General features: G+C 50.7%; 1 protein-coding gene across 1 annotated transcript in view; it reads left to right on the forward strand.

Moving 5' to 3' along the window:
- The first annotated feature begins 2,183 nt into the window (after positions 1–2,183).
- LOC118884619 (tubby-related protein 3-like) overlaps positions 2,184–14,417 on the forward strand; it is a 55,753-nt gene continuing 43,519 nt past the window's right edge. Inside the window, 2 exon segments of the mRNA XM_036832327.1 lie at positions 2,184–2,943; positions 2,946–3,212. Of these exon segments, the coding sequence (XP_036688222.1) occupies positions 2,184–2,943; positions 2,946–3,212 (1,027 nt within the window).

Raw genomic sequence — 14,417 nt, forward strand, 5'->3', positions numbered from 1 at the left:
AGGGGAGGCTTTATGTATTTCAGAACCAGCTGAGTGAGAAGCACTTACATGGGATTGGGTAAAACTGTAAACGGAAGGATCACAAAGACAGGGAACGTCTCTGTTCTGCCCACTAAGGGTGAAAGAACAAAGGCTCTCGAGTCCAAAGTGGGGCAAATCGAGGGCAGACAGCAGGAAGGAATGTTTCATCCTAGAGATCATGAGGCTGGAGGCCGCTTCTGCAGAGATGACGTGGATGCCTGAGAGCCGGGTCAATGCAGCGCTGGGCGGTGGGTTCTGGAAAGGTCAGCGCCGACCTGACCGAGAGGAGAGAACCCGCCTCTCCGGGGCCTCCAAAGCACCAGCCGGTGCTCCCAGCACATCTGGCTCTTTGTTACAGAACCGGGGGCAGCACGCTTTAGAAGGGAAGCCGATAGATTCAGAGGTGTCTCAAGCCTTATCTGCAACACGTCTTCATTAAATATTTCATGGAGCAGAAAGCCCACTTCAAAGGAGGAAAGACTTTGCAGCGTCCACAGAAAAACTGGTGTTTCCCTGCCAAAGTGGGAGCCAGCCACGGAGCTTGCACTCCTCACTGGTGTTTTGTTTTCCCCTCTGGGCACATGCCAATTAATTTCAACACAGAAACGTAACTCACAAATGTCCAATCCATACCAGTGGGACAAGGGAACCAGGGCCCAAGCCGGAGGGAGGAGGCTGCATTGTGAGCACAGAATGTGGGAGGTGGTGCCCTCACTCTGCACTGCGGGCAGCCCTTGCCCCGTTCCTGGGATCCAGAGGGAGCCCAGGTACTGCCTCAGCCTCCCTGAGCCTCCAAATGCCCGGCAAAGGCAAGACTTTCCTGCACAAGTGAGGCTACAACAGGGCCAGGGACAGAGAAGAAAACTTTCATGGAAAAAAGGAGGCGATTTCTGGGAAAGAAGGTGAGTTTTACACCAATATTTACTTTTTCTCCCTTCCAAAATCCCAGTGAAAGGATTTTGACAGTAAAATAAAAGCACAACACCAAGAATGCACCCTGATATAAACTATGGACTGAAGGTGATGATGTCCCGATGGAGGTGCATCAGTTGTAGCAGGTGGGGGGTACTGATGATGGAGGCAGCTGTGGACGGGGGTGAGGGTGAAGCTCTGTGCTTTCCTCCTAGGTTTGTTATGAACCTAAAACTGCTCTAAAAATAAAGGTCTTTTTAATTAAAAAATAGAACAAAATAAACCAACACACATGAAGAAAATGAGCAAGGAGACAAAAGCGACGCAACACTGGAAGCAAGAAAACAAGTGAAGAAGTAACAGACTTAGACCCCAGGCGACGGACGCCTAAGCCTGCAGGTAGCTGAGAAGCAAACCCATTTACGTAATAGGGGGTCCCCAAAAGGCTCGGCACCAGGAATTTCTGGAGTCCTTCATGGGCCCCCCCTTAGCTTGTGAGATAAAGTGGGGAGGCAGGAGCTGCATTCTGAGACCACCCGCCCCCAGGTTCACCATCTGAGCTCAAGACACACCTGCTCCGACCTCACGGCAACCCACAGGGTCATTTCTTATTTCCAGCCTCATTTTCCCCAAGTCTCTTTTTTTTTGAAAATGTTCAATCCTACAGAAAAATTAAAGGACAATGAATTCCCTTCATTTGATCACTAATGATTATTTTACACATTTTCTTTATATGTGTGTGTGTGCAAGTGTGTGGTGTGTAAACCATTTGAAAGTATTTCAGCCTATATCTCCTAAGAAAAAGGACATTCTCCTATACAATCATATAAGAAAAATTGACAATCAGTTTATAATTTTATCTAATATGTAACACGTATTCAAATTTCCCCAATTGTTCCTTTGGGGAAGCTAGAGTGTCCTTTGTAAACCGTTTTGTTTCTTTCTTTGAGTCTAAAACCAACAAAGGTTCACGCGTCGTGTTAGGTGGGGATGCTCTCTGACCTCGTTTAATCTAGACTCCCATTACTTCAAACTGCAGTTATCAGACCAACAGCATCGCATCACCTCAGGTACTGTTAGAAATGCAGAGGCTCAGCCCAACCCCCCCACCTTCTGAATCAAAATCTGCCTTTTAACAAGGTCGCCAGGTGGTTTGCATGCATGCTGAAGTTTAAAAGGCACTGACCAGGCCAGGCAAGGCTGGCCCCCAGCGCGGGTGTGGACAAGGTCGCTGCTCTCGGGGCAGCGGGATGGAGGTGTCGCGCTACCGCCCAGGGCCCCGCGGGGACAGTGCCTTTGAGGATGAGAGCATGAAGCTCCGGCAGCTGAAACTGGATAATCAGACAGCGCTGCTGGAGAAGAAGCAGAGGAAGAAGCGCCCGGAGCCACTCGTGGCGCAGCCGAACCCGGAAGCCCGGCCACGTGGGTCAAAGCCGAGGGGAAGCGAGGGGCACGCTCCGCTGGTGGAACCTCACGCCCCGCCCAGCGGTGTCATCCTGCATGGCAGTGACGGTCCCGCTGCCCTCCTGAAGCCAGATGCTCAAGACGTGGAAACCAGACTTCACGTTCTCTCAGTAGGATCTTCTGCCAGGGAGGAGGATACTGAAGGAAGTGCTGATGGAGATAGCACTTGGGACCCCGCTTCCAAGCCAGATCTTCAGGAGATTCTCCAGAAACATGGTATCTCAGGGAGTTTGAACTTTGATGAGGAGGAGAGTGATGGGGAGGAAGGACAAGGGAAAAAACTAAGATCTCATTGGTCGTATTCAGAGGCAGAGAGACCCAGTTCTGCATCCAGCCAGAAGCCAACCACAGATACAGGAGCTTCTGGAACTGCAGCCCAGGACACTGATAACCAGCTGGGAGAAACAGAGAATTTAGAGGGCTTCGCATACAGTCCTGCCCCTCGAGGTGTCACAGCGAAGTGTCGGATAACTCGGGATAAAAAAGGAATGGATCAGGGGCTTTTCCCCACCTACTATGTGCACTTGGAAAAGGATGAAAATCGGAAGGTAGAAAGCGGAAAAAGAGCAAAACATCCTACTACCTTATCTCCACTGATACAACAGATTTATCTTGTGAAGGGGAAAGTTATATTGGCAAACTCAGGTCCAACCTGATGGGGACCAAGTTTACAGTTTAGGACCGTGGCGTCAGCCCGGCCAAGGCCCAGGGTCTGGTAGAAAAGGCCTGCATGCGGCAGGAGCTGGCCGCCGTCTGCTATGTGAGTGCCGCCCCCCGTTTCCTCAGCCTCCTGGCGTCCCAGCCCTGGGCTTGCAGTACCCCACCCCACCAAGCTTGTTTCTGTATATTCAAGTTATTTATGAATTGCCAAGTTTAGCTGGATTTACTGTTTCAGCCGGCCCTCACTCACCTCCTCTTCTCTCTTCCCAATGCCGCCGTGTTAACGCAGGCCCTCCTTACCCCTTCCCCGTTGGCTCGCGGGTACAGTAAATTGGAAGCCGGTCTCTGCTTTTCGCCCTCTCGACCTGGTTCATCCTGCACAGCCGCTGCTGAGCGGTCCAGCTCCAGTGGATGCTGCCCTTCTCCTGCTCCACATCCTCTCAGGCTGCCCCTTGAGCCCAGAATCAAGCCTGGACACTGCACCTTTCCCTCCCGGCTCCCTGGCTGGCACGCTCCCTGTGCGCTCCCGTCATCCTAGCTGCTCCTCTCGCGCCTGTGCCCCACCTGAGAGCCTGCCCTTCCCCTCCTTGCCTCTGCCCGTCCACCAGGGTCAGCAGAGGGGTCTCTCCCGACACTAGACGTGCTTGCTGCTCCCCTCGGTTCCCCGCGCTTCCTCTACTGCCCCAGACTGCTTCTTCAGCACCATCCTTCTCTACCAGCTCGTAAAGTCCCATTCACTGCTCTTTCCACGTGAACACGGACCTGGCGCATAGTGGGCATGCGAAGTTGTGGAGTCAAAGAAGTAAGAAGGAGTTAACCCGACTCAGTTGTTGCTTTGATCCCAAAGTCTCAACTTTCCATCAGTTGGAATTAATCTCATCACTTGATTCCCATGAGATTTTATCTAAGTGACTGAGAATCATTTGACTTAACACTTTATAATGTATAGATGTTTTCTCTTAGCTTCAGAATCAATTAAATATTTTAAGTATGGGAAAAAAAAAAGGCACAGAGAGACAGACATGCAACACATCCATACACACCACATACACACACGGATGTATATATATACACACCCACACACATACATCTATACATACCTGTATACACATGTATACACACATACATGTACACATATACACAGCCACACATAAACACACCCTCACACATACATGTGTACACATCCACACACATGCATATATACACAAATACTCGCAACCACACACATACGTACATACACACACATACACACACAACTATAGCCTTTCTGTTGTTTCTCACAGGCAATGGCTTTCTTTTTTGTCTGAAAGGTCCAGGCCAGTAGCCTTGTAGAAAGCCCCACATTGTGCATTTTTCTACTTGCTTCGTCATGATTCGATTCAGAGTAAACATTTTTGGCAAGAATATTAGTAGATGATGTCATCGACTTCTCACTGTATCACATCAGGAGGCCCGTAACGTCAGGACTTCCCTCTCTTAGAGACACTAGGTTTGATCATCAGTTAAGGTGGTGACTACTATTTTCACCATAAAGGCCCATCTTTCCCACTGTAATTTGTAGTTAATCTGTGGGCTGATCCTCTGGAATCATATTAATATCCTGCTCCCCAATGCCTTTCACCCAACGGTCTCAGCATCCCTTGGGGGCCTTGCACTGGAGGTCGCAAATTGGTAACTTTCTCATTCCTTCTATGCTGATTGTTGGCATTCTGCTGTGAAGTGTTTCTCTCTTCTCCTCTCTCCGCCACGCCTCCCCCCCCCCCGTCTCTCCTGGACTACTATCAACCATGAACTCATAAATACTGTATTATTCTATTTGATGCTCAAAAACTATCCTTGTGGGAGCCCACACAAGCTGGCAGCCGTGTGTCTTATTCCTTTCTGCATGTCTAGGAGCTGTGTGACTTTGGACAAGTGATTTAACTTCTCTGTTGTTCAGTTTCACCATCTGTTAAACAGATGATAACTGACCATCAGCTGATGGGTTGGTGTACGAATTCACTGAAGGAATGCGTGTAAAACCCTGGCAACTGTGCCTGCTACATGATAAGCCCTATGTAAGTGCCCGTTATTATATGTATTCTTGTGATCTTTACCATCATCACCACCACCACAAGCCCAGCCTTCTGCACAATGCCAGAGCTCCGCAGGCAGTTTAGAAAGGGAGGAATGGGGGAGGGAGGAGAGGAGAAAGGGTGGGGTAAAAATCTTTAAAGAAGAGAGAACATGTCGGAAAGTCCCAGCACCACCTTCCTCCCCACCCCACCCTTGCTCCCCCACGCATGACCGGGTCCTAGCTACCATCCAGCCCACACCACTGCTCCTGGAAAAATATTTGGTGAACTGAATTAACATGGGGCTCTCAGATAAACCCAAATGCTGGTTGAGAAGACGTGTGCTCTTTCCCATCTGCTGCCTTCCAAACAAGGTTGGTCTTATTATTTCAAATGATACGCAGTTCTCTGTAAATTTGCTTGTCGTGCCAATCCAGCTTTTATGTAAGTGTGTTTCATTTCCCTCTGCATACAAGTCACTGATGCAAGGCAGCTACATCCCAGGTCTGCTGTGCTCCCTGGAGGATGGCCTCGGACAAGTCTTCAGTTCCTTGACCTCAGCAGGCACCTCGGACCTCTCTGCAGAGACCGTGAAGAACCTCGGAATGCTGAGGGGTAAGGATGGAAGAGAGGAAGCAAGGAGAGCAGGAAGCGGGTGCCTGCTGAAGCTGGCAATAAGTGTGTGAGTTGGTTGTATTATTTTCTCTAATTGCACGTATTTGGGATTTTCCATTCCAACAAGTTGAGGGAGAAAGCCTCTGAGAGCTGGGCATCTCGTGTGAGTTTTGCAGGGTGAATAGGAGTTTCTGATCCAGTGAGAAACAGAAGAACAATCCAGACAGAAAGAGATGTCACAGGAGAAGAGCCCACAGAGAAGTACAGCCCGGTAGAAGGTTGCTCTGTTTCAACGTCAACCAGTGAACTGCAATTGGATGCTGGCACTACCCACCCAGTTAGTGCAGACGCCACAAGTTAAGGAGGCCTCCTGACAAGACTTGCTCTCACTTCAGACACCAGCTACAAGTGGGGTCCCCAGGCCACCCATGCTTCTGCCCAACTGGTTTCAAATTGGGGGGGAGGTTCCTATGTCCCCCTTTGATAATTCACTACAACAGCTCACAGAACTCAGGAAAGTGCTCTACTCATTATTAGAGTTTTATTATAAAAGATACAGATCAGGACCAGCCTAATAGTGAAACACACCAGACAGGTCTGGGATGGGAAGGACCCAAATGCTGAGCCCCCACGTCCTCTCCCTGTGGGAGTCAGGATTGTCACCCTCCAGGCACATGGACGGGCTCAGCAACCGGGAAGCTCCACCGAGCTTCAGTGTCCAGCATTTTTATTGGCGTTTCGTTACAGAGGGATGATTACTAACTCAGTCTCCAGCCCCCCCCCGCCACAGCCCGGAGGGCAGGCTGGTTCAAAGCTCCAACCCTCTAATCATGCAGGTGGTCTTTCTGGGGACCCATCTGCATACTGAGTCAACTCATCTCATTAGCATAACTTAGGTTTAATTTAAGGGGCTCATGAATTACAAAGGTACTCCCACCACTTGAGAAATTCGTTTCAGAAGCTCTATGCCAGCAACCCAGGATAAAGGCCGGATAAATTCCTTATTATACAACAAGGGTACATGCAGTGGAGAACACGAGGCAACAGGCAGGCACTGAGGACAGGCTCTGTACCTGTGCTGCTCTGGGTGCTCTATCTGCACGAGACATCACTCAGTCCTCACGGCTCACTGCAAGGTGTGTGTGCAGGGGAGGGAGAAAGTGACAGAAAGCAGGAGTGGGAAGAAGGGAGAGAGATGGAGGGACAGAGAGAGAAAGGTGGGGGAGAGAGAGTGGACAAAAGAGAGAGAGAGCTGGTGGAAGGCAGAGGCGGGAAGGAAAGAGAGGAAGAGAAGGATTTCAACTCCATTTTACAGGAGTCTGAGCCTCAGAGAGAGTGAATGTCAAGTCCAAAATTACTTGGGTATTAGAAGGCAGCAACAAGACTCAAATCTAGGCCAACTGGACTCCCACCTGTGCTTTTTCAGTCTGGAGCAGAGGACAAAAGTGAGCTTAGGAAGGATCGTGTATAACAAAGGTGCTGAGACTTTATTCTGTTGGGTAATAAGAACGGGCAGAGGTTTGCAGGCAGGGAACGCAGTAAGACCTGCACCCGCAGCTCCATGGGACGTGGAAAGGAGGGAGCCGGCAGGATTGGGAGGGCAAAGAGAAGAACTGGGTCCAGATGGGCCCAGAGGAGGCCCAAACTAGAGGAGTCAGGGAGGTGATGGGGTGGGGAGCCAGACCAGACGCAAGGATGGGCTGCAGGCGGACCAACTCCCATGTAGGAGCAGGGACCCTTTCCCTGCCATCTAAATGCAAGTGGGCCCAATATATTATACAATACCCAGCCTCTGCTTTCTATACGTGCATGTCAGACAATTCTGCTCTTATGCAAGCCCACGTGTAATCCTTTCAGCATCCCAGCTGTCACCGGTGCAGAGAATCCAACCAGTTCCCCTTTCCCCTTGACAGTGTACACTAGACCTTCCTACAGTAGAGAGCCTGCTGGCACTTTCCCCCACCCAGAGTTGTCATGGGAGATCTACAAAGAACCAAGAGAAGTGACTTGAGGCTTTTGCACAACATCCTGGACAGGACAGGCCAAGTATTCGTGGGCGGCCCAGCTCATCTCCTTTGGAGAGCCACACCCCACCCCCTTGCTTGGGGTTCTAGAGCAAATGTTTGGGACGGTACACCTCACACACACTTGCTGCAGTGATGGGCTTACAGCCAGGCTCGGCCAAACTTGCTTCTTCATCCCCCAGCGACAGTGATTGGTCCAAGGGAAGCCAATCAGAATCCTTCCTTGGAAGTGAAGGGCAGCCCTGTTCCCGTTTGGGCTTCTACCACTACCAGTCACATCCTCTAAAGGCAGGGAGCACACCAGTCCAGCAGCACCAAGAAGGCACTGGGGTGGGGGTGGGGAGAGACAGGGGACAACGTCTGAGAGGCCCGGGCTCAACCCGTGAACTTCCAAGTTACATGAATCAATTATTTTTTTCTTTCAAGATAGTCTGAAGCAAGTTTCTGTCCCCTGATTCCAGAGAGGACCTGCTAATCCATGACATGGCTTTGAATCAAATGTTACACCACCTTCACCACGTCCCCTAGGCTCTCTGGTGTCTGGGGCAGTGTTCTGATCCGTTTGTTTACTATTGGTCCTGGCCTGGGGAAAGAGACCTGGGTGCTACAGGGTTTAGAAACTCACATGAGCAGCGGGCTGGCAGATGGGAAGGGTCTCGCATCTCAGCACGAAAACCCTTGCAGCGCACCTTGCAGGGAGGCAGTCAAGGAGAGCCAATCTGTGGAAGGCAGGTGCTCAGGGCCGAGTGTGAGGGACCGGGATGCAAACGGGCTGTCAGCAAAGAAATCAACAGTAAAGGGAACGCCTACCAAGGAGCATCAAGGGGTTGGGCAGGGAAATGAGAGGAGGTAGCAGGAGCTCGGACTAGACAGAGAGGAAATAAGAAGAGTGCATTTCCGCTCGAATTAAGGTAACTGGTCCAGAAATCTGTGTGCCAACTTTTGCCCCAGCTCCTAGTAGAGAGATTCCACACACAAATCTGGGCTATAACACAGCGGTAGATTCCACCGGACCCAGACTGGGAGCAGAGAATCCCAGACCATGTTTTTCATTCATTATTGTTCTTGTTAATAACCGGCGGCAGCAGGAGCCACAGTGAACAGCCAGTGGACTGTGTGTGCTGCGCAGCGCGCTCATAGCCTCTGTTAATACCGGATTCGGTCCTTGGGTCCTTGTTCAGCTCGGTCAGGTGAGCAGTGGGATCCCATTTCCCAGATGAGCATGCTAACGCTTGAGAGGTTAAGTAATTCATTCCCAGCTTCTCAGCTTCTAAGTGGTAAAGTCATTACACAGATAGGAAAACTAAGGCCCACAGAGAGAAAGTGACTCGCTCCATGTCCCACAGCAAGTCAAGCTAGCAGAAGGATTCCGACTCAAACTCACAACTCAGGGTTCTCGGTCCAGTGCTCTTCTCCCGGCAGACCTGAACTATTTCAGCAGCACCAAAGGAACACCATCCAGAGAACAGGCTATACCATTAGGCTGACTGCTGTTCTGCATTCTTGGATCCTTCCATGAGAATTTTAGCCAATGCCAAGGGTTCAGAGGAGGGGTACTTTTGGGGTGGATGAACCAGAGGCTGTAAATTGGCAATCCACGGGCTGGTCAGAAGCGTTTTTGTTTTGCCTGCAGAGTGGTATACGAATTTGATTCAATACTTAAAAATTGAGGGCTTCCCTGGTGGCGCAGTGGTTGAGAATCCGCCTGCCAATGCAGGGGACACAGGTTCGAGCCCTGGTCTGGGAGGATCCCACATGCCGCGGAGCAACTGGGCCCGTGAGCCACAGCTACTGAGCCTGTGCGTCTGGAGCCTGTGCTCCGCAACAAGAGAGGCCGCGATAGTGAGAGGCCCGCGCACCGCGATGAAGAGTGGCCCCCGCTTGCCGCAACTAGAGAAAGCCCTCACACAGAAACGAAGACCCAACACAGCCAAAAATAAATTAATTAATTAATTAATTTTAAAAAAAATTTAAAAATTGAGAGGTTCCACACACGAATCTGGGCTATAACACAGCGGTAGATTCCACCAGACCCAGACCGGGAGCAGAGTATCAACCAAGCACAGTGAGTGATGAAGCAGAGTTCATCCTCCCTACCTCCATCTCCATTCAGAAAACTCGGGCTTTCCTACTGTGTTCGTACATAGGATCTGATAGAACTAGAAAATGATGCAACCCCTGCATCAAGTTGATCCTTTATGACAGTCAGATGGTCTTCTGCAAAGCTGCTGTGCATAACAGAAAACTCCCAACCCCCAGCGGTACAAAAATATTTATTACTCTAAGGTATGTAGATTTCAGGGGATGCTCTACTTCTGTCTTTGTGGGGTGTGGGGCGAGCTCGGGTCTGCTCCACATCTCTCTCCAGGACCAGCAACTCATCTGGGCAGTCCCTTCTCCTAGCAAATGGCAGAAATGCAAGTCTGGGCAAAATTACACAAGTACGACTCTGCTTTTGTGCATCTACTAGCATTTTATTGGCTAACAGCCCATTACCACACCCAGAGCCAATGGAGTAGAGATAAATACTCCACCTTCTCTGTAGAAAGACACTACAAAGTCCTAGGGCAAACAGAAAGTCACAAAAATTATAATAAAAAAAAAATCCCACAAGGACTCAGAGGCAAAAAATATACAAACCAATTTTCACTGCAAAGTAAAGGAGCTGTTACAGTGGAGGATTACTGGACTGAATGTCAATATTATGACAGTATGAGTGTGTTTCGTGTTTGGTAAATGCAATCATTGTTGCTTTTGTTGTGGTCATCCATTTACAATGCTTGGTGTCAGTTTATTTATCTCTTGTAAAAATAAAATACAGTGTGTGTGTGTGAAAAAAAAAAAAAGAAATTAGTAGGAATTCAAAAAAAAAAAAAAAAGTCCTAGGGCAAGGGGTGTGGGTGTATAATCCTATCACAAGGAGGGAGTGAAGCCTTGGGACTGATCAATCTACGACACTCATAATGCATCAGCCCTTTCAGTCACTGATTTGCCACTCTGTTGGGCCCTGCGGGAAAGGAGGACAGAGATGTGATGGGGTGGGTTGCAGTCTGTCTGCACTACGCCGGAAGACTGTGCTCAGAGCTAAATAGAGAACAAGAGGCCGCAGTGGAAAAATGCACTGGAGAGAGGGGAGCGGCCCAAGCCTCTGGAAAAGAAGGACAGCGCTCGGGTTCCGTGATCCGGGGACCTGCGGCAGGAGGCAAGTGTCAGAGCACAAGGTACGGCTGCTCTCACCACCCGAGAGCCAGCCAAGGCTAATGCGGAGGAGGTCTGAGGAGGGGGCCCCCGTGGGCGGACAGGGCCACGGCACCAGAGGCACTTCTCGCTAATAGGCCTGCTTCAGACAGTGACTCGCCAAGCGCGGGGATGGATCCCAAGCCCAGTGAGGGTCCTGCAGTCCTCAGGTCAGGGCTCAGAGAGGACCAAGCCCTGGGCAGTCAGCCAGACCAGATTCTGCCGGGATGTCTCTGAAAGCCTCCTGCAGCCTGAGTCACTGAGGCTTTGAAAGCTCTGCTTTAACCCACTTCAAGCCTCGGGCTTTACTTGAGAAAAGTTGTACAACAAGAAAGAAGAGGAAAGAAAAGGTGGTGACTGGAAAGGGATTTTTACAAATACACAGACTGGGTCTTTTAAGGGAGGGCAATTCCTTGGTGGGCACGGTTGTCCTGGGCTAGAGAGAGAGACCACCCACCCCTCTCTCTTTGGAGAAGCCTGGCAGAGCAACATCCTGGCTTCCTCGGCAACACTGACCAACAAGAAGTGAATTACATCTCCATCAGCATTTATATGCCTCACGTGGGGCTGCGGTGGCTTGGGATGGAGAAAGATTCTTCTCTCCCCCAAACTGGCCCCTGAAGCCAAGAAGTCCCACCAACCCCAACCTTCAGTAGCCAAATCAGCTCGAGCACATGCTCGGGAAGAAAACACATAATAAACATCAAAGCTGAGCTCAGCTCCTGGAATTCAAAATCATGTAGCTGGTCCAAACTCGTGAGAATAGCATAAATGAACAAGTTCACTTCCGTAACTTTACAGATGGAGCAGCTGAGGCTTTGGGTTCAAGCGGGTCTTCAAACATTAGTTTTCCTCTAAGAATGGGAATAAATAAAATGAGGACTTTGGGGCAGACACTATGTTGAGGACCACGGCAGCTGCCAGCCCCTGGTCTTAACCTTTGTAAGAGTAAGGCACTCTCTGCCCATGCTTTCACCTCTGCCTGCTCACCCTTCCTCCCTGTACCATCGTTTGCTTGTCCGGGTCCTATGGAACCTTCAAGACACAGCCTGGGAAATACCTACTCTAGGAAGCCCAACTTTTCCCCTCCTCACCCTCCCAACTCTTGTCCTGCTGGACCCAACGTCTCCCCTTCTGGGGTCCCAAAACACCTTCCTTTCTCATTCGCCGAATGAGATAATGTGTCTTGTTTCTTTTTCCACATAAGCCTGTGCGAGGCAGGGACCGTTTATATTTTATTAACACTAGGAAGTACACAGCCCTTGTGTAGTTCATGCTATAGAGTAGATACCCCATCCACATGTGGACTAAATGAATGGGGGATGCTTATTATGCATATGATGAAGAGTAGATTTGGTAAGTCATAAAGCGCAGACCCACCGCCCGGAGCAGCTACAGCCGGCAGTGGGTGCTCGATAAAACTTAGTTTGAATACAACTAAAAGGCCAGCCGGAACCCCCAGATGGCCGAGGACATCCTGATGCTGCCCAGGGGAATCTGACGGTGAACGCCATTAAGCACATCCATAAATCCAGCAGCGTCTCTGGGCCTCAGCCCAGAGGAGTTCATGCACCCACAGCCGTGGTCCTGCGAGAATAATGATGAGGGAGGAAGAGTAACCAAGAGAGGATGATGGAGTAACTGAGCAGCCATCAGAGCATTACCAGGGCCTTGGGGAGCCCCGGGCACCTCGGGCAGGGCCGGGAGGAAAGCAGAAATCAGGAGGGCTTGTCAGAAACCAATGGCATGGGCGGAGAAGTCCAAGGTTGGAAGAAGGGGCTGTTTTTCTCCAGATGACTTCCAGGAGCTTCCGAGAGGGGCCATTACAATGATGCATAGCTGGAGGGGCCTTCAGAGAGGCTGCCTCCTCTTGAGGACAAAATATTAAGCCATCGGTCAAATTTAAACACCCTCCCATCAAGAGTGTGGTTGAGGATAAAGGACTGTGATTCTCCATCATCCGCAGCTTAAGAACCAGCCCAGGAGGGAATGCCCAGGGGAGGGTCATTGATGGGGGGACTCAGGTGAAGTGTGTGACTTAGGGAGGGACTGTGGCAGGGACAGCTACTCTCCCATCATCAGGGGGCCACTGGGTTACAGCCCCGACCCAGAGAGAAGTGGTGAAAGGGGCGGGAGTTATTAATTCTCGAATGCTCTGAACGTCCATTGGCCCCTGTGGCAGATCCATATCTCAACAGCACTAGCTACCGTGAATTGAGACCCATCCACACATTAAACATTTTGGACCCTGGTCCTCATCTCCACCAAGGAAGGGATGGCACTCCCACCTTAGGGAGACTGAGTCACTGGGTCACAGCTTGGCACTACTAACTGGTCCCACATTGCGCATCCAGAAAATGTTGGAGGGCTGGGTTTTGAACCCATGGATCCACCCCAAAGCTCACTGTCTTTCCTCAGCCCCACGCTGGCTGTTTGCTCTCATCACACTTCTCCCCCCGCAGGCAGAGGCTGAAGTGTTCTGGCTCAGGATGGGCGGAGGGCCTCCAGCTCAACTCGCACATGGTTCATCCTCCTGTTGCCTCCTGGCCCCACTGATCAGCCCACCCGTATCTGCCGCCTGACTATGTCCCGAGCTCTGTGCCGACACCAGGTAGGGGAGGAGCGAGGACGGCCGCCCCGAGGCAACTCCAGCTCCTTAAGATGTTCACGAAACCTTCACTCCTAACTGTCAGAGCAAATTCTGCGAGGTGAGAATGGCCCCCTCCATTCTGCCAACTGAGAAACAGCGGCTCAGAGGGGCGCCGGGAAGGACTGTGTGTTTCTCCCTGCCCCACGCGAGGAACTCAGCACACCTTATATATGTAGGCGGAGCAGCGGAGCCCTCAAGGTGACAGAAAGAATAACTGCTCAAACTGGGGCCTCAGACCCACTTTCCCTGCCTCCTCCATCACCCAAATGTGGACTTTTTTCTCTCTCACTGCTGTAGACTGAATTTGCCTCCACCCCCCGAATTCACATAATGAAGCCCTGACCCCCAATGAGACTGCCCTTGGAGATGGGGCCTTTCAGGTGGTATTTAAGGTTAACTGAGGTCATGAGGCCGAGGCCCTATCCTGTAGGACACCAGAGCTGGCTGTCTCTCTGCCTCTGTCTCTCTCTCCATGTGTACACACAGGCCAAGCGAGGACACAGCGAGAAGGCGGCCATCTGCAAGTCAGGAAGAGCGGCCTCGTCGGGCATCAACCCTGTGGGCACCTTGATGTTGAACATCCAGCCTCCAGAACTGTCAGAAAATAAAATTCTATTGTTTAAGCTACCCGGTCGGTGGGTCCTGTTATGGCAGCCTGAGCTGACCCTACAGCTACTTGCAAGACTGTCTCTCTCTTCAGCCTGTAGGGTTTTTGTACACCCCTCACATCCTCTTGTTCTCCTCAGATCACGGCCAGCTTCTCTGGCTCCATGTTGCTGA

Source organism: Balaenoptera musculus, chromosome 19 (genome assembly GCF_009873245.2).
Source record: "Balaenoptera musculus isolate JJ_BM4_2016_0621 chromosome 19, mBalMus1.pri.v3, whole genome shotgun sequence".
NCBI classification, from domain to species: Eukaryota; Metazoa; Chordata; class Mammalia; order Artiodactyla; family Balaenopteridae; genus Balaenoptera; species Balaenoptera musculus.